The sequence below is a fragment of the Synchiropus splendidus genome, chromosome 19 (assembly GCF_027744825.2).
Source record: "Synchiropus splendidus isolate RoL2022-P1 chromosome 19, RoL_Sspl_1.0, whole genome shotgun sequence".
NCBI lineage: Eukaryota > Metazoa > Chordata > Actinopteri > Syngnathiformes > Callionymidae > Synchiropus > Synchiropus splendidus.
In genome coordinates, this window is record NC_071352.1 from 2,669,267 (window position 1) to 2,695,627 (window position 26,361).

At 47.6% G+C, this 26,361-nt stretch overlaps 2 protein-coding genes across 4 annotated transcripts; both read left to right on the forward strand.

The window, feature by feature from the left end:
• Window positions 1-337: 337 nt before the first annotated feature.
• prrg2 (proline rich Gla (G-carboxyglutamic acid) 2) lies at window positions 338-4,260 on the forward strand. 2 transcript variants are annotated; one of them, XM_053852566.1, is made up of 6 exons: window positions 341-591; window positions 1,818-1,990; window positions 2,055-2,088; window positions 2,206-2,338; window positions 2,487-2,630; window positions 3,927-4,260. In XM_053852566.1, exons 1-6 carry the CDS (start codon window positions 507-509, stop codon window positions 3,967-3,969), a joined length of 612 nt encoding a protein of 203 aa, XP_053708541.1. In that variant the 5' UTR covers window positions 341-506; the 3' UTR covers window positions 3,970-4,260. The 2 variants fall into 2 exon arrangements, with proteins under 2 accessions (XP_053708542.1, XP_053708541.1); XM_053852567.1 differs by lacking the exon at window positions 3,927-4,260 and having other exon boundaries at window positions 338-591; window positions 2,487-2,634.
• A 309-nt stretch (window positions 4,261-4,569) lies between these two features.
• prr12b (proline rich 12b) lies at window positions 4,570-25,963 on the forward strand. 2 transcript variants are annotated; one of them, XM_053852543.1, is made up of 16 exons: window positions 4,570-4,797; window positions 9,926-10,083; window positions 11,301-11,462; window positions 11,641-16,055; window positions 16,444-16,656; window positions 17,988-18,062; window positions 19,022-19,820; window positions 20,055-20,656; window positions 20,723-20,839; window positions 22,228-22,361; window positions 22,432-23,438; window positions 23,653-23,772; window positions 23,848-23,945; window positions 24,019-24,150; window positions 24,861-24,956; window positions 25,037-25,963. In XM_053852543.1, the coding sequence occupies exons 1-16, from the start codon at window positions 4,715-4,717 to the stop codon at window positions 25,169-25,171; spliced, it is 8,346 nt and encodes a 2,781-aa protein (XP_053708518.1). In that variant the 5' UTR covers window positions 4,570-4,714; the 3' UTR covers window positions 25,172-25,963. The 2 variants fall into 2 exon arrangements, with proteins under 2 accessions (XP_053708518.1, XP_053708519.1); XM_053852544.1 differs by having other exon boundaries at window positions 12,073-16,055.
• The last annotated feature ends 398 nt before the right edge of the window (window positions 25,964-26,361 follow it).

Sequence of the window (26,361 nt, forward strand, 5' to 3'; positions counted from 1 at the left end):
TGTTTTCATATTGCAGTCTTCTTTCGTGTTTTTAATTGAATATCAGCGATGAGGTGTCATGACACCGTGTCCCCACCTTCTGAGGCCGCTTGATGGCGCTCTCTGCTCATGAATCCCAGGTTTTGAACAATGAGTTCATGTCATTTTCAAGCCGAGAGCGCCACCTACTTGGATCTGAAGTCGTTGATATATTTGCTACAAAATATTGCCCCACTCCAGTCCTGACCCCCTGCCGCTCTCGGCCAGTCGTCTCCTTGTTTACTCCAGACGTGGATTATGTCACCGGAGTCAGGCGGCGTGGGACGGGCTGCCCGACAGGTTCCGGAACCTCCCTCCTTCAGGTATGCAGCCCGACCGGTTTGAAACGACGCCTTCCTCCGCTTCCACTGCAGAAGGACAGTCGGAGGATCTTTGTTCCCGGGGGACGCGGAGAGTCTGTAGACCAACAGTCCAGTCAGGCCTCTCTCTCTCTCTCTGTCGAGTTTCTGTGTTCAGCTTGGGCCTCGATGGCGGCCTTGTCGGCGGGATGGGTTTCGCTTCTGCCCCTGCTGCAGCTGGCCCACTGCTCCGCCGCCCACAGACTCACGGCAGGTAGGCCACGCCCACCCACACACCCCTGCTCACCTCGCACGCTCTGATGGAACATAGCAGCTGGAACGCCAAAACAACACTCAGTAAATCATGTTTTCCCTTCTCTCTTTCTCTGTAAACTGTCGTACGCGTCGGCTTCAGCTTGACTCCGCACTAGAAAATAACAAGGAATCCAGGAGAAAATCGCGCATTTGTCTCATTGCTGAGAGCCTCACCGACTGGACAGAAGGATTTAGAGAGAAGAAGAGAAGAGAAGAGAACCAGATACAGAACATATTTACCTGTAAAACCTTGACAGAAGCTCAACAATAGCAGGCTCTAATAGGAATCAGACCATCTGGGGAATTATTCATTCATTCTTTTCTGGCTGCTGTTTGTTGCTGGGTAACTATTCCATCAGGCTTCCCACTGTATCCTATAGTCCAGTGTGGAATTTTAACAGTCAAAATATTGGTTTGCAAATCAGATTTAAAGGCAAATGGACTAAAACGCTTTAGCCTCCAAATGGTTAAATAAATTAATGGACAATTAAGTGATGTTTTGATGAAGCTGTCTCAATAAAATCACAAAATAATAATAAAAAATATGGAGAAAAACATCTCATATTTTGAGAAAATGTACACAAGAGGAACCAGGAAAACTGTTTTTTCGGTCCATGGGGACTTTAAGAAATGTAAAATATGATCAAGAAAAATAACAATAATCTTCAGGGATGCTTTATAAAAAAGCAACAATTAAAGCCATTGAGAATGTGAGTATCTTGTGTAAAAAAAAAAGAAAGTTTAAATTGAAAGGGAAAATGTTCAAAATAATATATTCAATAATGAGGAAATGATGGTCTAACAATGGAAAGATATGGTGCAAAATAAGATTTATTTATTTGTAATACAACTGTTATGAAGAAAATGTATTCTGAAGACAAAATGGAGAAATAGAAATATAAGTCAACAACAAAATAAAACACTGCTGATGTACCTGTGTGTGTGAGTTTATCAATCCAGGTCAGATCCAATTTTGGGGACTTCACCTCCTTGTGGAGCCCTTTTGCTGCACTCCACAAGGTTAAGCCTCAATTTGAGGATTAAAACTTCAGTCTGGTTCAGAGTTCTGGTTCAGGTTAGCCATGTGTTTTGGATGGTTCGGTTTTGGGACAGAGGCTGTGGAAAGGGTGATGGCAAGGAGAGGTCCCCACTAAGACAGAGATACATCTGTGTGTGTGTGTGCAGGGGCCCCGTTGCTGGTGGACGGAGAGCAAGCCTCGTCCTTCCTGTCCCGCTCGCTGCTCTACAACAGCTGGGACTTTGAGCTGGTGGTGCCGGACGACCTCCAGAGGGAGTGTTTGGAGGAAACGTGCAGCTACGAGGAGGCCCGGGAAGTCTTCGAGGATGATGCTCAAACGGTAACCACTTCCCTGAGGAAGTTTGACGTCGTGTGATTTCTTTTATTGCTTCTCTCCGTCACAGCAAGCATTTTGGGATGACTACATCAACAACCAAGGTAAGACGACAGCAGGTTCTTCTACTCCCACCACATGAATCCAATAAATCCAGCAGTGGTTTCAGAATCCGACGCACGCGCTGATCCGTTCTGTGTGTGGTTGGCGGGTGTTTGCAGTGAACTCACCCGGAGTGGACGTGTCGGGGCTGGTGGCCGGGATCCTGGCGCTGCTGGGCTGCGCTCTCATTGCCACGGTGGTGGGAGTCTACTGCTACAAGGCCAAGCAGAAGAGCAACAGGAGGCCTCCTCAGTAAGATCCATCAGTGCTGGGTTTGGGTGAGGGCTGAGACTCGGGGGAGAACATTTCAGATGGACAGAGTGACGCATGTGTGGATGAGTGGCAGGAGGAGTCGACTGCCCCATCCGGTTCTTGAGTCTGGCTGTATTTGCTGGTGCAGAGTTCCAGTGAGGCTGGTGCAGGACGGGCACCCACCCCCAGAGATGGTGCCCCTGGCAGGGATCATGGCCCCGGCGCTCCCCTCCTACACCGAAGCTCTGACCCGCAGCGGCCAGCACGACGCCCCGCCCCCGCCGTACTCTGGGTGAGTGGACCTGCCGACGTGCTGTCTGGTCCTCCTGATGTTCTCCATGAGTCAGAGCTGGACTCCAGTGTGAAAGAGCTTCACACTGACCGTGCCGCGCCGCGACCGGGACACTGGAGAAACCCTGACACATACGTGAAACAGGTGTCTGCTCTTTGTCTCCGCTGAGGTCCACTCAGCTCCAGCCAGCTTTTACACTGGCTGTGACATCACAGATGATGACTCAACTCGGCTGGTTTGGATGGATTTCCTGGCCAACTCTGGGGGGTGGATGTGAGAACAAATGATGTGCAGTGATAAAACCTAGACGCTGCTGGGAGCCAAACTGAAGAGGCCATGTGCCGCTGCAACAAAGAGAGCGATTAATTGACCGAACACAGTCACACACTTAGTATGTCTGTTGCTTTTTGTCTGACTCACCTCCATGTTCTCCCTTGTTTACCTCCCCTGTAGTCAGCTCCGACTGCAGAACCAGTACACCTGTATGATCAATGACTTGGATGTCATAGATAGTATAGTGTATAGTGTAGCATAGTGTAGTACAGTATAGTATAGTGTAGTGTACAGTACGGTATAGTACAGTACAGTTCAGTATAGTATTGGATAGTATAGTGTAGTGTATAGTACAGTACAGTACAGTTCAGTATAGTATTGGATAGTATAGTGTAGTGTATAGTACAGTACAATACAGTGCAGTATAGTATGGTACGGTATAGTATAGTAGTACAGTGTAGTGTAGTATAGTACAGTACAGTATAGTAGAGCATGGTATAGTGTATTGTAGTATCGTATAGTGCAACACATTACAGAACAGTATGGTATAATATAGCGTATAGTGCAGTACAGTATAGTATAGAATAAAGTAGTATAGCGCAGTGCAGTATAGTATTGTATACTATAGCACAGTACAGTACAGTGTAGTAGAGTATGGTAAAGTATTGTGTACTGTACTGTAGTATATGTATAGTGCAACACATTACAGTACAATATGGTATAGCACAGTATAGTCTAATATGGTATAGCACAGTACAATATAGTAGAGCATGGTATAGCACAGTTTGGTACAGTATAGTGTGGCTCAGTACAGTATAGCAGACCATGTCACTTATTCACTGAGGTGGGGACCTGACGGGTCCCACTGATTCGTGCAGTAAATGACCCTTAAAGGCCAAGAGTAAAGTCAGATTGACGTGGTGGCGGGTGAATGAGTGAATCCCACGAGTCACTAACTGCTTCACTGTTTCCAGCAATGCTGCAAGAATGTGTCCAATCTTCACTTTGTGTCTTGGACCACAGGGGGGCGCCCTCCGAGCCAGCTGACCCTGGAGACCAGGAATGAGCGCGGGCAGATTCCTCATGTCAGTGAAGCGGCTCTGGTGAAAATACTCCATGTTCGGATCGAGGAACCTATTTATGTGTGCAGGGACAGTGTAGTCAGTGTGACGTCAGAGTGGCTGGGTGCAGGTGAGGGTGCGCCACGTTTGTTGAAAACGTGCCTTTTCTGGAATGGTTTTATTTCTCATGTCATTTTGCAATAAACGAACACCCTGTGTTTCGGTGATGTAGAGTGACGTGTTGCAGCGCGCGCGCGCACACATGATAGGAACACAGTCCTCCACGATACTACACACACTGCCGTGCATGACAAATTGCGCGCGAGAGGGAGGGGGTGGGGTGTAGCACAGCCAGTCCTCCTGAAAAATGGCGTCTTGTGAAGCAGAAATGAAAGGAAAGAAGTGCGGGCGTGTTGAGCGCGAGGGGCCTTGGATCAGCGGGGTCCTGTGAAGAGCACGGAGCATCTGTCCCGCAGCTCGTCAGCTTCACGCGCGAGACAATAGAGAGTGGAGCACGCGGAGGAGGGAGGGAGGGAGGTGCTCGCGGCTGCTGTTGTGACCCCCTCCTCCTCCTCCTCCCCCGCCCCCTCTCGCTCCTTCTCCTCCCTCCATTCCTCCCAGTCTACAGGCTCGTCAAGCGGAGAAATAAACAGAAGCGGGCGCAGAGAGAGAGAGAGAGACGAGGAGACACATTCCTCCCTCCCCTCCCCCTCACTATCTGTCCATCTTCCATCCAGCTCCTTTCTTTTCATGGAGAGGAATTATCCCGCTGCAGGATTCGGAGATCTTGGGTCCGGGACGGGATGGAGTTACGACAGATCGGCCAAAGCAAGGTAAGGGCTGGAGGAGGAGGGTCGTGTGGGGGTGTGGGGGGACTCAGCATCCCCGGCAGCGGCTCCGGAGCGCGTCCATTCAGGGGCATCCGCGGTGGCTCAGGTCCTCACCGCCGATATTGTCATCCAGCGGGGGGTGGAGGGGAGGGAGGGGGCGGAGGATGGAGGTCTGAAATGCGAGGAATGTGATGGAAGGTTAATTGTGATACTGAGACAGAGGAGTGGAGGGGAGGGGGTGAGGTGAGGTGTGGAGGATGAGGAGTGGGGGGGTACACATCAGAATCATAGACAACACGAACGAACATCTGGCTCTCAGGAATGCGCCGCAGCTTTTGTCTCGCGCCGGGGCCCCCGGGTGCCACCGCTGGCCCCTCCATCGCTCCATCACTCCACAGAAACTTCCTGTCTGGGTCCTAGCGATGCCGATCGCTATGAGACGTTCTCCAGCCGGAGTGGCACCCGCTCCCGCCGGGAGGCTCGCGAGCACCACACAGACGTCAGCCACCCTGCTGGCTGGACTCGCGAGCCCAGTCCCCGGGTCTCCAACCTGAGGAGCCTCCTGTGGCCAGCGTGTAAGGCTTGACAGTCCGAGTCGAGAACACAGCTGTCAGCTGGAATTACTCTCCATTCACCACCGCCATCCACCTCCACAGGCTTTATTCAGGTCCGGATGTGTTTTTCAGTGGATTCCAGTGTGTTTAGTTGGACAGCGGCCACTGCTGCAGAGTTCCGTCACTGAGGCTAACAGGCTAACAGGCTAAGAACTCCTCAACACGCCAGGTAGCACCTCGACACTCCATTCATGACGCCTTTCTTGGAGCGACTTAGAGCAAAGGCAGCAGCTGGAAGCAGCACGGCTCGGTTTCATTGTGCGTCACGGCTTGTAACTGTGGGGGAATGAAGCGGGGCCTGGTGCTATGCTAACCTGAGGTAGCATTGCTCCACGTTAGCGGTCGCCTTGACAACCACATCAGTCTTCCATCCTCTTCTCCGTTCAAACGCAACGCGGTTCTGTGGCGTTCCTTTGTGTTGTTCTGCTTCATTTATGAACTAATACGAGCCAATATATTCATTATAATCAGGTATAACGCTGGAAATCCCCAGAGCAATTCACCCTTTCTCAAAAATAAACTGTCACTAGTTCTCTGGTCGAAGTTATTTGAAGCATCTTATTTACTTATTACGCACTGTACCAATCATTTGCAGACAAACCCTCATCTCAGTAGGGCACATGTATTTTAGGGCGGAAATGATTTTTTTTGACAACTCTAACAAGTCAAATATAGTTTTGAAACTTTATATTTTAATTTTAATTGGTGAAAATGTGGTTTAAAAGGCATATGTCCTTTGATGTGTAAAAGGTTCCATAATTTGGATGTTTAGGGCAGTAAATGTCACGTAGAGAGATACAAAAATGATGTCACCACTAGTCAACCTATGGACTGGTCAGTGAGTCAACTAGACATTGCAGTACTACTGTGTTTATTTATTTGATATTAGAGCAGGGGTCTCATACTTGCTGACCCTGGAGTTTGAGGCCCTCTAACAAAAAGTGAGTGGAGAAGCCATTTTTATTTTGAAGGTGTGTATTAGGGCATGATCTGGGGGAGTTTTCTGAGGTGTGAGGCGGCATTTCATTAGTTACTATATTTTATTCAGAGTGAATCAGAATCAAATTTATTGCCATGATCAATGGGGATCCCACCAACTAGGAAAGTGCTTTGAAATAAAATAAAATAAAATAAAATAAAATAAAGCCTGATGACGAATTCAACACTCTGGTGGCCGAGAGGAAGAAGCTGTTCCTGTCACGGGAGGATCTGGTCTGGATCGACCGTAGCCTCCTGCCAGAGGGAAGAGGAACAAACAGTCCATGACCAGGATGAGAAGGGTCAGTTCTGAGCCGACCTGCACGTGTCTGGGTCCTGGAGACATACAGGTCATGAAGATGTGGCAGGCTGCAACCGATCACCTTCTCAGCAGAATGTACGATGCGCTGCAGTCTGCTCTTGTCCCTGGAGGTGGCCCTGTTGTACCAGACAGTGATGGAGGAGGTGAAGATGGACTGGATGATGACCGTGTAGAACTCCACCAGTAACTTCGTTGGCAGTCGGAGTTTTCGTAGCTGCCTCAAGAAGAACATTCTCTGCTGGGTCTTCCTGATGAGGGACCTGATGGTTGGCTCCCATTTGAGGTCCTCAGTGATGGTGGTTCCTAGGAAGCAGAAGGAGTCTACAATAGGAATAAGTCAACCAGCCAACATGAGAGGGGACAGAGAAACTGTGACTCTCCTGAAGTCTATAACCATCTCCACTGTCTTCTGGGCATTCAGCTCTGTATTTAACTGTATTTAACAGATTTAGCAATTACTCTCCCATCTCTGTTTACATTTCATATTAATGACACCTGCACAGAACACATGTTAATACATTTTTAAAATGTCAATTTCTGCTAACAGAAACTGCCAATTACCCTAAGACCCTTATTTTCACGAAAGGTCGCTTCTCTGTGATTGGTGATTAAACTTTGCTTGGTTCTAAAACTCAGCAGGTGGCCTCAGAAGCACTAAGTGCCTCTGGGTGCAGCTGAATATGAGATTTCCCCTGGATCAGAACACAGGTCCAGCACAATTAAGGCACCTGCAGCTCCCCCTGAAGGGGAAAAAGCCACCTGCAAATACAGAACCAGTTCATTCATTATAGTGGATGTTCAGTCACATCATTTCAAAGAGAAAAGTGCAGCTCATTGATTCGTCTGAGAGGTTTGAACACGTCTCAATTGTTTTGTTGTGAACAATAAAAATTGTTCCGGGGTGTGAAGCATGCTCCATAACTTCAGTGCCTGGTGTGGGTGGAGTGTTAAGCTCTGCATTCTGTAGTTAAATATCTGCTGTACATGATCTGAAGATCACTGTGTGCTTGTTGAAAACACCCTTCCGAGACGGAGTGAAGCACTTGACAACAAACCTGAACACTGCCCAACATTACTGTGAAACCTTCAGCCTACAATTGGACTTCGATTCTAATGATGTTCTGACTGGAATCTCTTCCCCCCTATGACAAGCCACGTGTTCCACTGTGCTCACTTAAGTAGGTCAGTAGTAAGCAGATAACAAGAGCATTATATTAGTTTTAGTCAATGGAATCAAGTGCCTCCCTCACTTGCTGGAGCTGTTGCTCCAAGTTCGGGAGCTAAACAGAGCTTTCCTAACATCTTGATGAAGTGTGAATGACAGTAACACCCAAAGTGTTTTCCTACTCTCCACCATTAGTCCTTGGCGATGAGTGTTGTGAGTTTTCTCAGATTGTGAGTCGCCCTCGTGGCTTGCCTCACTTCTGACCAGGGAATACAAAACGAAATATGTTTAAATACACTTTTACTTCTGTTTATTTTCCACATTTCTTGGTAGGATTAGGTTCGTGAACAGCGTCCTAAAATATGTTATATGAATAGAGCTTTATTATTACTATTGTTATTTATGTTTCATTTTTTCTCTTGTCACTCCTGATCTTCCGTAGCTGCCTCCTCTTTTTTTCTCTCCATTTATTTCAAAGACTGGCTCCGGACCAGTGCTCAAATCTGGCCCACCAGGTCATCTTTTGTGGTCAAGGAGATTGTTGGATCAAAATTAATGTTAGCTATTAAGAAAAGCTAGGGAAGATAATTGTCACTGTCAACAACTATATAGAAACTTCCATCAGAGGAAAACAAAGTGAAAAGTGTCTTCTGATGAGCTGTGTGATGAGCTGTTGTGGACAAATGAAGAGTTGGTTATTCTAGAGTTGGACTCACAGAATTAAAAGACATACCAATATCTGAGGCAGGGAAGGACCCTCAAGCCAAAAGACAGAAGGACAGACGGACAGTTGACAAAGAGTGTTAAATTTAACTTTTTTTGTGTGCTTTTAATGACAGAAAACTGTGTGAAAATAAGAAAACAGTTTGATTGTTTATAAATATCGGAAGGCTTTTTGAGGTCATTTAAATCTGAATCTGAAGGCACTATTTTACAAGGTATTTTCTGATAACTATAACTGCTTTTTATTAGTTTTCTAATTTTGCACTGACCTCATGAGGACCACATAAATACAGGCAGAAGGCCGCATAAGGCCCCCGTTCCGTGCTAAGGCCACCTCAGGTCAAGGGTTTGTTCTGCATATGAGCATGCTGCCCAGAGTAAGACTCACCGTTCTGTATCAGAGAAGGATAGACTGATGTCTGGTGAACGTTGTTGACTCTGCAAAAAGAAATTCGATGCTGGACGAAATGTACGGAGTCACTTGAAGGGCACCTGAATGGTGAGGTGACTAAGTTCACCTTTAACCAAACAGTAATAATTGAGCAGTTTCGTGGTGTCTGACTGCATGATCCAGACCTGCTCCTCAGTCTCTTCTTCCACCCTTCTGACTGGGAACGTCCCTCCAGAGATAACAAGTTAACAGCACATTTGGGGACCCACACCAGGCAGAGCGTCAATATGTTGTTGTGATTGATGTGTGTTTGAGAGCCATATGTAGACGTGAATGTCAGCCGTGCTCTCAAGGTTAAGTTTTACAGCACAGCAATGAAAAATGATTAAAAACAAGAAGTGGCTGAAATGAAGGGCCGGGGATAAGTGGAGTGCAAAACAAATGATGGGGATGAGAGGGTTATAGTCAGAGCAGGGTTATATATGAATAAACAAGAGCCACACATGATAAAAAAGATGGTTGTAATGAGCGGATCATTGCAATAAACTGTAGGAATGGAATCACTTTGAAAACAATTCAAGATGGCTGCACAGAGGAGTATTGTTTCTAATTTATTGGCCTCTGATAAAACCATAATATCGCACACTACTAGGAATCAAACCTCAGGAAAGGTTTGAATTTGCTGTCTAAAAGATCATTCATCCTCCAGAGTCCCCCATCAAACCACACTTCCCTCCTGCGATTCCACATTCGGGAAATTCTGTGTTTTACGGTCAAGATCACAAAGGGTTGCTTGTTTCTTTATATAACCCATTTCCAAAGTTGTTATGTCTTGTGCTGATAAGGAACTGCAGCATGGCACGTCAACTGTGAGCATGATATGAGCTGCTTTTAGTGCTTCCAAACGGTGTTAACAAAGTCTAAACTTGTGCTTGCAGCCTCGTGTATGGGAGCTCCAGGTCATCCCACCCAGACTCAGAGCTGCTCCACCGGCAAGCCTATGGCACCCCTCATCCCCTCCAGGGCTATGCAACCAACCACCACCCAGGAAGCTCTAGACAGGCAGGGGCCTGGGGCGCCGCGGGACGCACACTTGGTTAGCAGTTCTCATTCTAGCATCCATGCATCCATTACTACAATGTTCCACATGAAAAACTCATAAAAGATTTTTATCATTTACCTTTTTCTTTGATGTTGTCTTCAGTTATAACCTGATACATCACTGTTATATATAGGCAACAAAATCCGACTTAAAAATGTTATACTTGAAATAAGGAGACTTAAATATTGACAGTAATTAAACAGTAGTCTTAATAAATTTCCCTTTTTTAGTGTATGTCTTGGAGATGACGTGAGCAGATTGACTGAGTGTGTGTCTGTGTGTTGTAGATGACAGTACCAGAACATATATCATGCACCCTGTGTAACATTTCTAATTCGTAATCTGCTCTCCACGTCTGGAGCGGCATTGCGTTTCTGCACGCTCTACAGGTGAATTGTCCTGTTCTGAAAATGGGCAGACTGAAATCCTGACGACGTGATGTTCAATAATCTTCATGGATGACCCCTGCTGTTCTAAAATGTTTTGGCATGTGCCCAACAGCCGCCTTTCAGGATCAGGATTAATGTTTTTTTTATCAATGTCAGTCACTTGGATTACAAGTTTCTCTTGAAAACTTCTGAAATGGAAGTTTTGGCTTTGGAACCTGGGCTGTTTCAATTGTCTGAGGCCAGTCGCAGTGGTTTTTACAGGCGTCCCAGCCCAGCCCTCAACATGGCATCGATCCCCTCCAAATTTTCCATCCAGCTAGCATGAGGCCAGCGACCTGGCTGCTCCACAGACAGGATTCTGACAAGCACTTGAGCCAAACATTGGAGAAATGTGGCACAAGATTGAGCTCCTGTTTTTTAAATACCCCATTTAAGACCCCAAACTTCAGTGAGGATTCTGGCCGTCATTTGTCATTCTTTAATGTGCCCGGCTGTTTACTGTTTAGCCACACTTTCTCATCACAGAGAGAGGAGATTCATGAGGTAAAATAGGGCCACTTAATTGTCCACAGAGGCAACCTAATTGCTTCTGAAACTCTCCATGGCAGCCTTTGCCCCTGGATTTTTCCTCCTGGGAATTAATAGAGAGAATTAAGATTTAATTAAGACAAAGAGGAAGGCAGTGCCTCTGCGCTGTGTTCAGATTTCCTCTCACCAAATATTTATTTTTTTAAACGTCAGTGGTAAAATCTGCTGAGCGGATGACACAAAGTGACATTCGTCTGTAAAGTGTGTAATTTTAAATGCTTGTTTGGCTGCCAGGCCTATCGGGGCTGTTCGATGCCGGACTCCACCATGCCAGCCCCTCGGGTCCTGATCCGTCTGTCATGAATCTGATTTCCGCGCTGGAGTCCCGGGGTCCTCAGCACCCACCCTCTGCTTCTTCACTGCTATCACAGTTTCGCACTCCGTCTTGGCAGACGGGTGAGTATCAGCTTGTTAGCAGACTGCCATACTTGGAAAAAAAAATGCATTATTCGTCTGTGCCGTTCTTTTTTTTTTTTTTGTAATTGCTTAAAATAGGCACATAATTGTTTTGTTCATATTTAAACCTGTCGACTTTTATAATCCAGTTTTACTCCTGTGGTGTTGTGTCCTGTAGCAATGCATACACCGGCCCCAGCTGAGCTCTTTATATCCGGGGCCCTTCCTGGTTCCGGCTCCTTCCCACCCTCTTCAGCCCTTTCTGCATACCAACATCCAGGTTCCTTCTCTGGACGATCCTTCACTCCGTCACTATCCTTGCAGGACGCCCCCACTTACAGCCCCAACTCCAATGGTTTGCTGTCCCCCCACGATCCCCTTCTACACATCAAAGCACCCTCCCAGTCCAGTTTGGGCTTTGATCGTTTGCTATCTTCCCAGAGTGCCACATATCGGAGCTCGCAGGAGCTTCCGGCACCTTCTCAATCCCAAGCTCCTCCCTCCTCCTCCAGCTGCCACCTTCCCTCTCCCCAGTTCAACTTGCTGTCCTCCCAACTCCACAGCCAGTCATCTCAGCTCTATAATGCCTCCATGTTCTCATCCACATCAGCCCTGCTGCCGACCAGCCACCCTCAGTCCCATCCTCCTCAAGAGAGGACCATGCCCCGTCAGGACAGTGTGATCAAGCATTATCAACGCTCGTCTCCTGCTCAAGCTCCAGCCCTCCCTCTTCAACAGTATGTGAGCTGTGGCTCCGCAGGCTACCCCCAAATGTCCAGTCACCACCGGCATGGGGGTCCTGGTTTGTCCTGCAGCCCCCTGGGTGAGCAAAGCCCATCTTCAGACCCTAAACCCTCACCACAGTCAGACTCACAGACATATCGCCCCATCATTCAAACACCATACACTACAGCCTCCAGCTCCTCTGTGTCTTCGTCGGGCGCCAAGGGAGCAAAGAGCACTGGCTCCAGCAGTGGCTACTCTTCTTCAGGATCCTTGTCATCCTCTTCCCGTACGCCCCACACTCCACCATCAGCTTCATCCACTTCGTCTATATCCTCATCAAGCTCCAAGACGAGTGCTGGCTCCTTGTCAACCCCAGCTCATCCACAGCCCCCTCCTCAGTCAGCTCCACCCCCTTTACCAGCAGAGGCATCCACTTCTGTTCAACAGCAAGCCCCTAAACAATGCCTATCCAGCTATGGGTCTCCCCCTGTGCCAAAATCCAACACAAGCCTCCAGGGCAAAACCCCTCCACAGCAACATGCCCAGTCCTTCTCTCCTAACCAGCCTTCATCGGCACACATGACTCAGTCATACGGAGGCTTTAGCTCACCGCAGGCCCAGGAATTGAGCTCAGCCACGCCTGGCACTGGTGGAAAGTCTTATAGTGGTATAGGATCTGGAGGACGCTCCTTCTCCGCAGAGATCGTCTATGGTGACTCTAACTATGGCTCTGGTTCTCTTAGAAGAGCTGACAGTCCGTCCTTGGGCTACGGGAGTGCTCCGGGATCATCAGCTGGTGGACCTCCTTCTGGAGCGTCTACTCATGGAAGCGGAGTTGGATCTGCAGGATCAGGAAGCAGCACTTCCATCGGTAACGGGGGCAGCAGCTCTTACCACGATTCCAGCTCCTCACCATCCATCCCTTCTGCCACCAGCCGACCTGGTTTGCACTCTCCAGCCGCTGCTCGACCTGCACAGTCCCCTGGAGCCTCAGGGGCCAGTAAATATATACCCAACATCCTCTCACCCACGTATATGTCCTCACCACAAGCTTATCCTGACACACATCAGGAGCAGAGCCAGTCTTACCACTCTACACCACCCAAGCCAAAATCGGAGACGAATATGTTAGGAGTGGAGCGCACCCAGAATGAACAGGATGACGATGACTTCCTCATACATCATATCCTGCATGCTGAGAGCTCGACCGGGCACCCCTCGCAGCATCACCCTCCTCAACAGCAAATCCCCCAACAGCTCCCGCTGACTCGAGAGGGTGAAGGCAAAGGAGTCGCCTACGACATGAGCAAAATGTCCGAAGAACGCTATCACCTTCAAAGTGTCATTCGTGCAAACAACACCACCAACAGTTCAGGAATATCGATTGCTGATGGGACAGGTGGATTAAACAGTCAAATGGAAATGAGCAGGAAACAAACAAAGTCAGAGTTGGCCTTGCCGAAGCCCAATGGTGGTGGAGTAGTTGGGGACAGTGAGTCCCTATCCCACTCCCATAGCGCTCACTCTCATCAGCAACATGACTCGCTCAGCTCTGTTGTCAATTATGGACGTGCAGACCCCTATGCTCAGCATCAACACTCCCAACAATCTCACCACATCTCCCATGTACCATCACAGTCCCAGCAACACTGTCAGCAACCTCTGCTGTCGCAGCACTCACGGCTGCCGCAGCAAAGCTACCCTCATTCACACCACGCTCACATCGAGGTGAAAAAGTCTGCAGAGAGGTCTGACTACTTGTGTAGTACCCCGGATGTACAGCAGGCCCAGCAGAGCCAGGTCTCCATCTCAATGATGGACTCGCCAACAGACTCCCCACAACAAACTCACATGCTGCAATCAGTCCTTTCTCATACCCCTACGTCAAAGATGGAGTCCAAGCAACAGCAACATGCTCTAGGTCAGCAGGCAATAATGGGTCCGACTGGAAGGGCGGGGCCGGTTGGAATGGACCCCCATCCACAGGGTCAAACTTCACAACTGCAACATCAGCTTCAGACTCAGAGTATGGAGACCCATTACAGCCTTGGAGGCCAGTCGAGAGATCAAATCCAAGTCAACCAGAACACGGTGTCGGAGCTGGACATGATAGACCCGTCGCTTTCTCAGACAAGTGGCAGGGCAAGTGGTGGTGCCATTAATCGAGCTGCTCCGAGGGTTAGCATTCCAGGGGAAGAGGGTGTTGTTGGGGACAGTCACAGACAACAGCACAGTCTAGCGTCCCATCATCACCCCCAGCAACAAGCATCGGAGCTCCACGACTTCCTCTCTGAGCCAAGTATGGGCTTGTCCACTCCTTCTCATTTGCACCATCTCAACCAGCCTGCGGCTCACGCTCACCTGAGCCAACAGACACACTCTCTCCACCAGTTATCACACTCCCAGCTGTCTCACCAGCACTCCAACCAAATCTCATCAAACCTGAGGACCCCACAACAAGCGCAGCCTCCGCAGAGAGAGCCTGAAAACCAGATGTCACATTCCCAATTAGAACAACTCAAGCAACACCAGTTTGATGCGGTGAGTCCTGTTGGCAAAGGACCTCACGGTCAGAGTCAACAAGAGCAACAGCAGCGCTTCTCTTCTTTATCATCGATCTGCTTTCCGGACTCTCTTTTAAATGATGAGGACCGGCCATTCTTTCCTGGAATGGATGAGATGTTCTGCTCCGCCGACTACAAGTCGAGCTGTGCTGGCATGACTGGCCCTGGACAGGGAGTTCAAGAAAGCCTTTCCCAGGTGCGTGGACAAGGGCCAGAGGGGATGGATGGCTTGAAGACAGGAGGTCCCTCAGAGCGCTATAACATGGTAGGCCATCACGGTGATCAAGGCTATGGTCAGTACTGTCAGAGCCTACAAGGGCATGGAAATGGAAGTATGCACTTAGACCTGGAGTCGCTGAAAACCCATGAGCTTCCTTCGACTGTGAACACTGACCAGCTGGGACTCATCCAGTCGCAAACGCCCGGCATGGGAATGAATTCTGCCGTTCCAGGCGATGCCTCTGTCAATAAAATGATCGGCAATTTGGGAGTGGGAAGTTCCAACAACAGTGGTCTCACCTCTCCCATCTTCTGTTCTTCTCGACCCAAAAAGTTGTTGAAGACCAGCTCCTTTCACTTGCTCAAACAGCGACGTGAGCCACAACCTCAGACGAAGAAAACTTATGCACAGGAGTATGAGTTTGAAGATGATGAGGACAAGGCCGACGCTCCAGCTGACATCCGTCTCAACAGTCGCCGCCTTCCTGATCTGCTCCCTGACTTGGTTTCAAGCTGCAGAAAGGTCGGTGGGGCGTCAGGCCTAAGTGGGCTGAGTCCACTCATGGGTGATCTGGACTATTGCCAACCCTCAAGCTATTCATCCCTTGGACACCCTCAACCGCTTCTTCCCCCAGACGGACCAAAGAAACGAGGCAGGAAACCAACCAAACCAAAACGCGAGGGCCCTCCTCGGCCACGGGGCAGGCCTCGCATACGCCCTCTTCCCGAGCCTCCTTACTGCAGGGGGCTAATGGGATCCGTTCCGGGAGAGAGCAGGAGGGGTCGTGGCCGTGGTCGAGGCAGAGGCAGGAGGGAAGAAGGAATAATGGAAATGCACCGAGACATGAACAAAGCACAAACCCAGCTGTATCCGCCGCAGCAGCAGCACTTCTCCCAACAGCAGCATCTCCAGCAGCACCTTCAGCAGCAGCCAGACTTGCACCAAGCCGCACAGCAACATCATCTCCTGCACCATCAACCACAGCATGTGCCATATCCCCAGCACCAAATGCATCCTCAACATCAGCCGAACCACCATCAACCACCACAGGAGCAGCAGCACGAGCCAATCCCACCTATGAAGGTAAATCAAGCGCCACTCCAGCAGTGATCGATAACATGACCACAGTGCAGGCAATCGCACATGACGTGTGATTGATCATACAGACGAATCAGCTTTGATTAAAAAATGAAACTGCCGGGTTCTACTGTGCTCGCGATGAGAGGGACATGAAAGGAGTTGTGTTCTGCATTACAGTTTTTAACCATCATGAGTTGATTGTGCCGTTGAACAAGTTTCAAATGAATTTGAACCTTTGACTCTGTCGGCAAAGCAGGAGAAACTAGAGAAAAGGCTTAGCATTTTTCAGATTTTTGTCTTGGGTGTTGGCCATATAGTCAAATCAAAACTGGAGTGACAATTCAACAAAACCAAATGTATTTTTCTCACCAAGATTCTTTTTGAATTTCAGATTAAAATGCCTGTTTCGGCCATGACCTCATCAGACTCGCTGTTACGGACAGATTCGCTGTCCAGCACTGATCCTGTTCTGTCTGACGGCTCGGTGGGTTCGGCGCCTTCCTTGGGTACCAGCCCTGGACCCAGTTCCACCATGGACATTGGCAGAAATGAGCTCAACCAGATGCAAGACAAAATGATGAAGCATCATCAGAAACCTGAAGAGGTAAAGACAAGTATCTCGAGACTGAGCACAATCGTCTACACTAGTACTCTAGGCTACACTGTGCTGTACTATGTTGAAATGTACTGCACTATACTATAATTCTATGAACCTAGTTATAGACTCCACCATAATCCTAACCCTTAACCTGTCCACACAGTACGTCATTATTATTATTAGAAATGAGAGCACTGTTCTTTCAAATTCTGCACCTTATAATGCTTGACTATGAACATTCATAACATCTTCCATGAAGCCTTAGAAATGCACTATGAATGCAGTAATAATGCGTTATAGGTGAGTGCTTTGAGCAAGGTGTAACCCACTATACTACAGAATTAATAATGTGCTATTCTTCTGTATAGTATTTACTGCATATATGTATGAGATGCTGTGCAGCACACATCATTGTTTAGGTTCAGTTATCTTTATTAGCTAAAAGCTAAAGTAGCACTGTTTAAATAAATGGCAGGAAATTTAGAATAAAAAATGTAATTCCAATAGTATTGTGATTTACTTCAGTGCAATTCGTCCTTCATCTGAACTGAACAGAGATTTTTAGCCTGCGCATTTGAATGGACTGGCGCGCAGACGTGTGACCAAAGCTGAGACTTTTCTTGTTTCCCAAGAGAGATGGCCACATGGAGGAGTGTGGCAAGACGTCAAATATCTCGCACAAAAACTGCAGTACATTTGGTGAAGAAAGCCGAAGCTGGAGATTTTTTTTATTCTTGCTGGAACCAGAATCCTGTCACTCAGACAAAGAGCCGTTTTAATGAAAGCTCCGCCAGCGTACTGTATTTTATTGACGCTCCGGCATCAAGCTTGTATTTACATATCATATGTGGTTTGGCATATCAATATTTAATGTGTTTGTAATGTAGTTTTGTGAAGCTCAGCAATTACCATTAATTGTGGTGGAGCTTGTGGGGATGCAGCGGTCGACCAGTTAATCCATTGAAATGCAGGAATTTGAAAAAATACTGCAGTCAACCTGTAGCTCATCTCACCCACCGTGCTCAGACTCTAGAGCTCAGTTAATAAAATGGTATTCAGGTGAGTCGGTGAGTGATCTTATCTGACAGAGACAGAGACTCATAGCAAAATGAGTGTTGAAATAAAAAGATTCATTTAAAGAAAATCAATTAAAAATCTAAAATCAATTATTATAATCAATGCAGCCAGTGCATTCACAATGATACTATACCGGAATATTGTATTGTCTATAACCATGGTTTCCTACACACAGAGTCATTCAAATCTAGCTGAGGAATTGGTAGAATTCTTCAGGTAAATATATCATGCGGCTCTTATTGCTTCTCCTTCTGTGACAGATGACGTGGAAGAAAGAAATGGAGGACCCCCTTCATCCCGAATCCTGGAGCAGCATGCAGAAACTCTCCAGTTCAGTAAGTTGCTTCTAAGCCTCTCCAAACCGAGCTTCATCTGTAATTTATACCCCATCCATCTTTGTTCCTCACTCTTGAGCAGCCTATGGGCGCTCCAGGAAAAAAAACACCGGAGCTTCGACGACCACCAGCAAATGTAGGCATGACGGTGAATAACAGGCAAATATTGCAGTCCTGTTTTTGCGGATAGAGGTTTGGAAAGAAGGAGGTTATAGCTGACTGACAGCCAGTATTTTCTGACTGACAAAAGAGAGAGGAGAGAAATCACTGTTACCAGGGCAGCTGTTGCCACGGTTACTACATTTTTCTGTGCAGGACCCTTGCTGCCACCTGCTGACTCCTCTGTGTTATTACCTATACAGTATGTTATCAGGGAGTCTGAGACGTGGAGACATGGAACCAGAGCTGCAGCTATAGTTCATGCTGCTGCAAAATATTATGTGCTGCAGTACTGGAAAATATGCTCAACACAAACATGTGAAATGTATTGTTGTTGTTATATTTACTGATGTGCAAGATACTACAATATACACTCGTGTGCCTGTACTATTCTAATTTAAATGAACGACTCAGATTATTGGTCCTAAACCATACTGTGCCTCACATCACACTCTGGCTATCAGCATGATCGTGACACAAATTTCATGATAAAGAATTTTGATCCGCCGACGAATGCAGTTCATGCTTCACACCTTTTTTTTAATCTTTGTTTACTCATGCATACTGTACATGAGGCGCTATATTAAGTAACGCGTCTTTACTGACACCTAATGGTGGAAATATGTCACTGTCCTTTCTCTGTTTCACACACCCTGCTGGACAAATACGAATTAATGACATACACTTCGTATCACATCTGAATGTGTCCGAGGGAGAACCGTAATCAGGGAAATTGAAGACTTGTTTTTCAGGTTGATTGATCAGTGTTGTTGTTTCTAACCGATGATGCTCTCCTGCAGGCTGATGACAAGTGCTTTGACTTCAAACCTGGCTTCATGGCTTCATTTTTGGATTTCCTAAAGACCGGCAAGAAGCCTCCAGATCTTGAGCTGGGGCCAGACGCTGATGAGCAGGTGGCCCTGGATGCGTGCTCCTCTCTGAAAGGAGGCATCCGACCTCTGTCTCCTCCTCCCATGCCACCGACTCCTCCGCAGCAGCAGTCAGGCTCGTTCAGCGAAGACGGGGAGGGCGAGGGTGCCAACCTGGCTTTGAGCAACTGCCCAAGTCCTTGCAAACCTTTGGATGAGGAGCTGAAACGGAACCTTGAGACGCTGCCGTCCTTCTCCTCCGACGAGGAAGACTCTGTCAGCAAGAACCAGGACTTGCAGAAGAGCATCTCCTCTGCCATCTCGGCACTCTATGACACGCCACACTCCCTGGCTGCGGCCATGGCCTCTGCTTTGGCAAAAGCCCCTCCTTCCCCCGAGGAGCCACCACTTTGCACACCTCCTCCTCCGGCTGTTCCCCCACTGATACCCTCCGACAGCATGGAGGACGAGAAAGAAGAAGTGCTCACGTACTCGCAGCAGCAGGAAGAAGAAGAGGAAGACTTTGTCTCGCCACCGTCGAACAGAGAGGAAGCAGAGGAAAGAGTGGTGCAGCAAGAGGCTGGGAAAGAGGAGGACAGAAGGCAGGAGATGATCACAGACCGTGAAGACCGACTGGACGACGCTCGAACTAAGCAGCGGGGGCCTTCAGAACAGGAGGAGCGCAAGCAGGGATTTGAAAATCAGACATCTGAGACGCCTGTGGTCGAAGGTTGGTTCACGTTTCTTCAGCTTCTGTCGGTGATGTCACACACTGCTCCAGCAGCGTCGGGAAACACCACGTCTTTTGTGACAGCAGAATAGTGAAGGACGCCCCCTTATTTTACCTGCAATTCAAAGTCACATGCTGTGAACAGCTAAACCGATGGATGGCATGTCAATGAAGAAACATCTGAGGTGTTTTTATGAAATGTAATCAGACACTGAGTCTTGTTTGTTTTTTCAGAGTCACCATCCAGACCTGCTGCGGCTCCTCTGTCCTCTGTGTCGTCTATCTCCCCCTCACCGCCCACCTACTCGTCCCCTTCCCCCCTCCCCCACCTGGCTCTCTCCGCCTCCTCCCCACCACCCATCCCGCAGGAGAAAGAGCAGGTGAAACCCTTGTACCCTCCTTCAGACCAGCAGCAGACCTCAATTCACCAGGCTGCCCCAGTGGCTGGCACCTCCCCGCCACCATCTACATCACCCCCAGCGATCCCGTCCTCACCCCTCTCCAGCCTGCCGCTGGCTCAGTCGGTCCCGCCTCCGTCCACCACACCGCCTCCGTCCTGCTCAGACCAAGACCAAGAACCGGAAGCTGGCCAGGCCTCACCTTCATCACCGTCCTCCTCCTCTCCAGTGTCATCCTCTTCATCACCTCCGTCCCCTCCGACTCCAGATGAGTCCTCGGCCTCTCAGCGTCTCACTTCCCTCCACCTGGCCAAAAAGCAGGCCGATGCTGCCATCGCTGGGGAGAGCGAGGAGGAAGACAGCGAGAGCGGGGGCGAGGGTATCTTCAGGGAACGGGACGAGTTTGTTGTTCGGACAGAAGACATCGGGACTCTCAAGGTGAGCGCGTCCTTGAAGAATGAGTACATAGCTACAGTGTGATATTGAACTTTGTTGTGTGAGCAGCTGGCGTTGCAGACCGGCCGTGAGCCGCCGCCCATCTGGAGGGTCCAGAAAGCTCTGCTCCAGAAATTCAGCCCTGAGATCAAGGATGGCCAAAGACAGTTCTGTGCCACCAGTAATGTGAGTCCTCATCCACATCCAAACTCTGCTGCAGATGAACTCAATACTGACTAACATCTGAGAGCGAGAGCGTCGAAAACACAATTCAATTTCCTCATGGTTAATGAAAAGTCACCAGGGTTCTGGCCAGCCATGCTTTAAACTTGAGTCTGACGCTAAACGCAGTGGCAGAGTTCCTCCTGACGTCACAAGCCGCTTCCAGTCTTTCATTCAGCATCAAGAGGGAATCATTTCCTCCAGATGACTTATGGACGCCCAACTTGTGGCCCTCAGAGATTCTTTCTTCTCACAATCATAGTTTGTTTCCTCAAGAGGACCGAAATTCTGTTTGATTCTGACAAGCGATCAGATCCATTATGTTGGCATTAATGCGTCCTCAGAGCTTCACAGTGCAGCACGGGCCGTGCCACCATCTGCTGAAGACAAAACTGGCATCACTTGACAAATGAGAAATGAGCAGTGTAGAAATGAAAAAAGTCAAGTGATGGATTTTTGGCAAACGGGACAACGGTGGAGCGCAGAGGTTAATCGTCTCACCTTGCTCTCGACAACAGTTTAATCTTTTGTTTTTTTCCCCTGAATCAGACTGAATGAAAAGCAAAAACCTCAGCTTTATTTTCAGTGAACATGGGACCATGGTGATGTTAAAAACTGTTCCCTCTGCTGAGAAGGCTGTGGTCGGTTATTTGTTCACAAAAAAGCTGGTTGGATTTTAGTGAAATTTTCTGGAAATATTGATAACAATAATTGATGATTACTTTTGGTGGCCATCCGTATTACCATCTGGATCCCCAAATCCCTGAAAATCTTTGTCACTCTCTGAGCTCCAGCTCTTCTTTACCTTTACTGTTTGTATTGTGCAAGCAAGTTCCGTTTCGCTGCCACCTGCTTGTCTATCTGAGTTCACTGCAGTTATATTGAAAATTGTTTCTGAATATATATATATCAGAATAGGGCAATAATAGTGGGTTAAAAATCTCAAAGTGGGTGCAGAAGTGCTACTGTGTGGAGGTCTGAGTGTTTTTCCAGTTTCTTATTTTATTGTATTTTTGTCATGTTTATGTCTTATCTTGAATCAATATTAACATTTCATTTTGCTGTATTATTTGCTGTGGTTATTTTGCAAAAGTGTACCAACAGAGAGCACACATATGAGGTCCTCCTGTGATGTCATCTGCAAGGAACATTCATCACTGCCTTCTTGGCACCCACTTTCTTACGGAAGCTATTGTAATGAAAACCATCCAAGGCTTGTTTTTTGTTTTTCTGACCACCAGTGAAAATGGAGACATAGCTTAATACAGCTTAATCGCAGAAACAGGACAAATTTTCTGCTTCTGTTGTCATCGTTTCTGTTTCACATGTCGCTCTCTTCTGGTTCCTTCCAGTACTTGGGATACTTCGGTGATGCCAAAATGCGCTACCAGCGTTTGTACGTGAAGTTTTTGGAGAACGTCAACAAGAAGGATTACGTCCGAGTGTGCTCCAGAAAGCCGTGGCACCGAGCTGGTCTGACCCTGAGGTGATTGCCATGTTTGTTTTTTCATCATCTGTGCCTTAGTTTTAATCCATTCTCATGTCTCACTTTCCAGGCGACAGTCTCTACCAAAGCAGTTGCCCACGGTTCACAGTCAAACTCCACCTCGAGCTGAGAGAGAAGACAAGGAGAGGCAGAAGGAGCGAGAGCTGAAGGAGCTGAGGGAGAAAGATCAGAGAGACAGGCTAGAGAAAGAGCTTAAAGAGAAAGAGAGAAGGGAAAAGGAGGAGAAGGAGAAGCTAGAACGAGAACAGAAGGAGAGGGAACGCCGAGAGAATGAACTTGAGCTTAAAGAGAAGGAGCGTAGAGAGAAGGAGAAAAAGATGCTTCTGAAACAGGAGAGTGAGAGAAGAGAGAAGGAGCTCAAGGAGAGGGAGAGAAAAAAGAAGGAGCAGAAGGAAAGGGAGGCATGGGAAGAGAAGGAGAGGAGGACAAGGGAGCAGAGGGAAAAGGAGAAACAGGAGAGGGAATATCAAGAAAAGGAAAAGCTGGAAAGAGAACAGAAGGAAAGAGAATGGCGAGAGTGGGAGCAACAGGAGAGAGAAAAGAAAGAGAGGGAGAAGGAGGCTCACATGAAGGAGCAAATAGAGAGGGAGGCCCAGGATAGGGAGCGCAAAGAGAGAGAGAAGCAAGAAAGGGCTCAAAGAGAGAAGGAGAGGAAAGAAAGGGAGCAAAGAGAACGGGAAAGACAGGAGGCGGAACAGAAGGAGAGGGAAAAACAGGAGAAGGAGAGGAGAGAAAAGGAGCGAGAGAAGAGAGAGCGGGAGCGTCGGGAGAAGGAGCGACAGGAGCGGGAGCGCCGGGAGGAGAAGGAGCAGCGGGAGAAGGAGGAGAGGGAGAAGCAGAAGCAAAGGGAGCAAGTCAAAGAGGAGCGTGAGAGGAGAGGGGGAGCTGTGGAGAAGGTGAAGGAGGAGAAGAGAGGAGAGAAGGTGAAGATCGAGGCCAGAGCCAAAGGTTCCAAGGACAAGGCAGAGCCACCTCCCAAGAAGAGGAAGAAGTGGTTGAAGGAGGTGCCGTCCTCGTCCTCCGAGTCTGACTCCTCTCAACCCAGTGAGGATGAAGGTCAGCACTTGGTGAACGATCGGTGGGGGATTAGCGGCCTCTAGTGGCGAAAAAACTCTTCCAGAAGTGTCCCAGTCTTCCTGCAAAGCAAGATTTCATACAGAAATAACATTCCAGAGCTGTGCAGTGTTACAGGGATGACTGCTGTTCATAGACAGGCTCAGAAAGAGGTTGTGCAAAAAGCTGTCTCAGGGCAGAGCGTTGTGTGTTCCAGGGCCGCCGCGGGCTGGCTTCAACAGCCGCGCCATGAGGGAGATGTTCAGGAGTTACGTGGAAATGCTGGTCAGCACGGCCCTCGACCCTGACATGATCCAGGCGCTGGAGGACACCGATGGTCAGTGGTCCAAAGCGAGTCTTACCCTTCCATCTCCTGTTTTCCTGCTCTGACTCTCCCCATGAACCCTCCCAGATGAGTTGTACCTCCCACCCATGAGGAAGATCGACAGTCTCCTGAGCGAGCAGAAGAAGAGGCTGCTGAGGAGAGTGAACATGAGTGCTCAGCACCAGGTGACCCTCCACTGACAGCAGCTCCTCGTGTGGTCGCTGACCTAACCTCCTGTCTCGCTCCGCTTCTCTTCAGGAGGCTCTCAATATTTTCCCCAAGATGGTCGCAGACCCCCTGGAGTCTGGCACCGTCAAGATCCACCTGGGTGGGGAGGGGTACAACCGCAAAACACTGAACCGAGGAAAGAGGAGCATTCCCAAACAGCAGGTCGGCTTCTTCTTCGTGATCCTTGTTCTGACGCATCTCGGACAATATCACAGTCATAATCGGACAAATACTTACAAATACAAATAATTATGAATAGGTCCAATGACTCAATACTATGTTCATATTTTTATTTGATCACACTTCAAATTAGGGAAGAATATCTTACAACAACAAAAAATAAAACCTTGTTATTCCTATGTATTAGCAGCATATTACTCAGAAAGTACTGATTTGTGTCTTGTTGCTTGCTGAAACTTCAGCATCATTACTATTATTATTACTGATTATTGACAATTAATAAGCTAGTAATTACCCTAATTATAGGCAATGTATGTTCCCCAGTCTAAAGTGTGAACTATTCATTAAATTATTCATTAAAACATGCGCTCATATATAGAAAATTTGATTGCATAGATTTAATTTACATTTGATCATTCTGGCTTCAAATATTAAAATGTGATTCATTCATTATGAAACTTTTATAGATTTACTTCTACAGCCCAGCAGATGGCGCTGTTTATCATTTTCACAAAGAATATTAGAAAAAAATAAAGCGCAATCAAGACTAAAAGGCTGAAGAACAGAAAGAAAAAGTAATTGAAATAAAACCTGTTGTTTTTTGGGGTTCAGTGGATGAAAGATGAGCCGAGTGTGCACTTCTGCAGGCTGTTCCTGGTGTTCTCCTCACTGACTTCTGTCCTGTCTCTTAGGATTTGAAGACCTCCATTGAGACCTGCCGGATCTACAGCCTCTATCATTCCCTTCACCACTACAAGTATCACACCTTCCTGCACTGCAAGAAGGAGGTGAGCGCCGACTGCTCCTTTCCGAGACGCCTCTGTCCTTCAGTTTGTCCTTGACTTGTCTTCCTCTAACATCTGTGCAGACGGACAGCATTGAACAGGCAGCAGAGGATCCGGGCCAGGAGGAGGTGGTGCAGCAGTGCATGGCCAACCAGAGCTGGCTGGAGAGCCTCTTCAACTCCTTCATGGAGCTCCTGGCTCTCAGTGCCAAAGCCTGATGGACTGGACTCCCAGCGTTGATGACCCCACTTTAAAAAGTATTTGCCGAGTATGGGGGCGACCGCCCCGGGAGGGGGGGCGTCGCCGTGAATGTGAAAGTCGGGGACTGCGATCAAGCACTTTTTGTGAAGGCTTACCGAGTATTCAAACACACACATGCACTCACACAGACACGCACTGTCTATAAGTAATGTATTGATAACACTTTGTATTATTTATAAATTTTTGAAAAAAAAGAAAAGGCACTCTGGAGATGGTTGGCTCATTTTTGAACGAAGAGGTGTACATAAAATGACCCTCCGTTTTTCTTTGCTTCTGTCACCAACAGAGATAAAACTTGCGCCGACTGGAACACTGCAGTGTTTCACAAAGACTATGTAATAGTCTCCTGCCTCACTTTGAAAGCAGTTGAGATTCAGGGTGTTTGAAAAACCAAGCTGTGTTCTTTCTGTTCGTTCTTAAAAAGACAAGCAGAGAGTTGACTCCTCTGACCACAGAGACGAAAAAAAAAAAAAAAAAACGAGACTTCCTGAAAGAAGGTTTCGGCGTGAAGCGATCCAAAAGCATTAATGTGTGTGTTTTAATGTCAATGTCATTTTTATCTGTTGGTTGTTGGTTGATCTTTGCCATAATTTGATTCTTGCAGAGCATATCTGTTGTTTTGATGTGTACATAGTGTACAGCTTCTTCATTCTCTAGTTCCCAGTTTCCTCTTCTGTACATGAAATTCCTGTATTTGACAAAGTAAAGTAAATAAAACTGCTCGACCGGCAGATGTGATGATGAATGAAGCATCTGTGTGTTTGGATGTGTCTTGTGTCTGTTTCACAGTCGTCTTTGGAACAAGCTTTGTCACTTGGCTCTTCCTGAGTTACGGATAGTTCTCACAAATGGTGGGGACACGGTTGTCAGGTCCACTACGCATAGGATACTCCTGAGCTCACCAGGAGAATACATTTTCCTGGAAATATCCTTGACTGTTGACAAAAATCCAACTTTTTTTTACTGTACAAGTATGGATTTATTGTCACCTAACGACTACAATATGTCAACAAATATATAAAAACATGTTTTAATTTCTCATTAAAAAAAAAATTTATGCCAACAACAGGCTCAGGTATTATCAAACACAAGTTGACGGAATGAGGCTTGGAGCGAAGAGATCACGTAACCTGATCAGAACACCAGG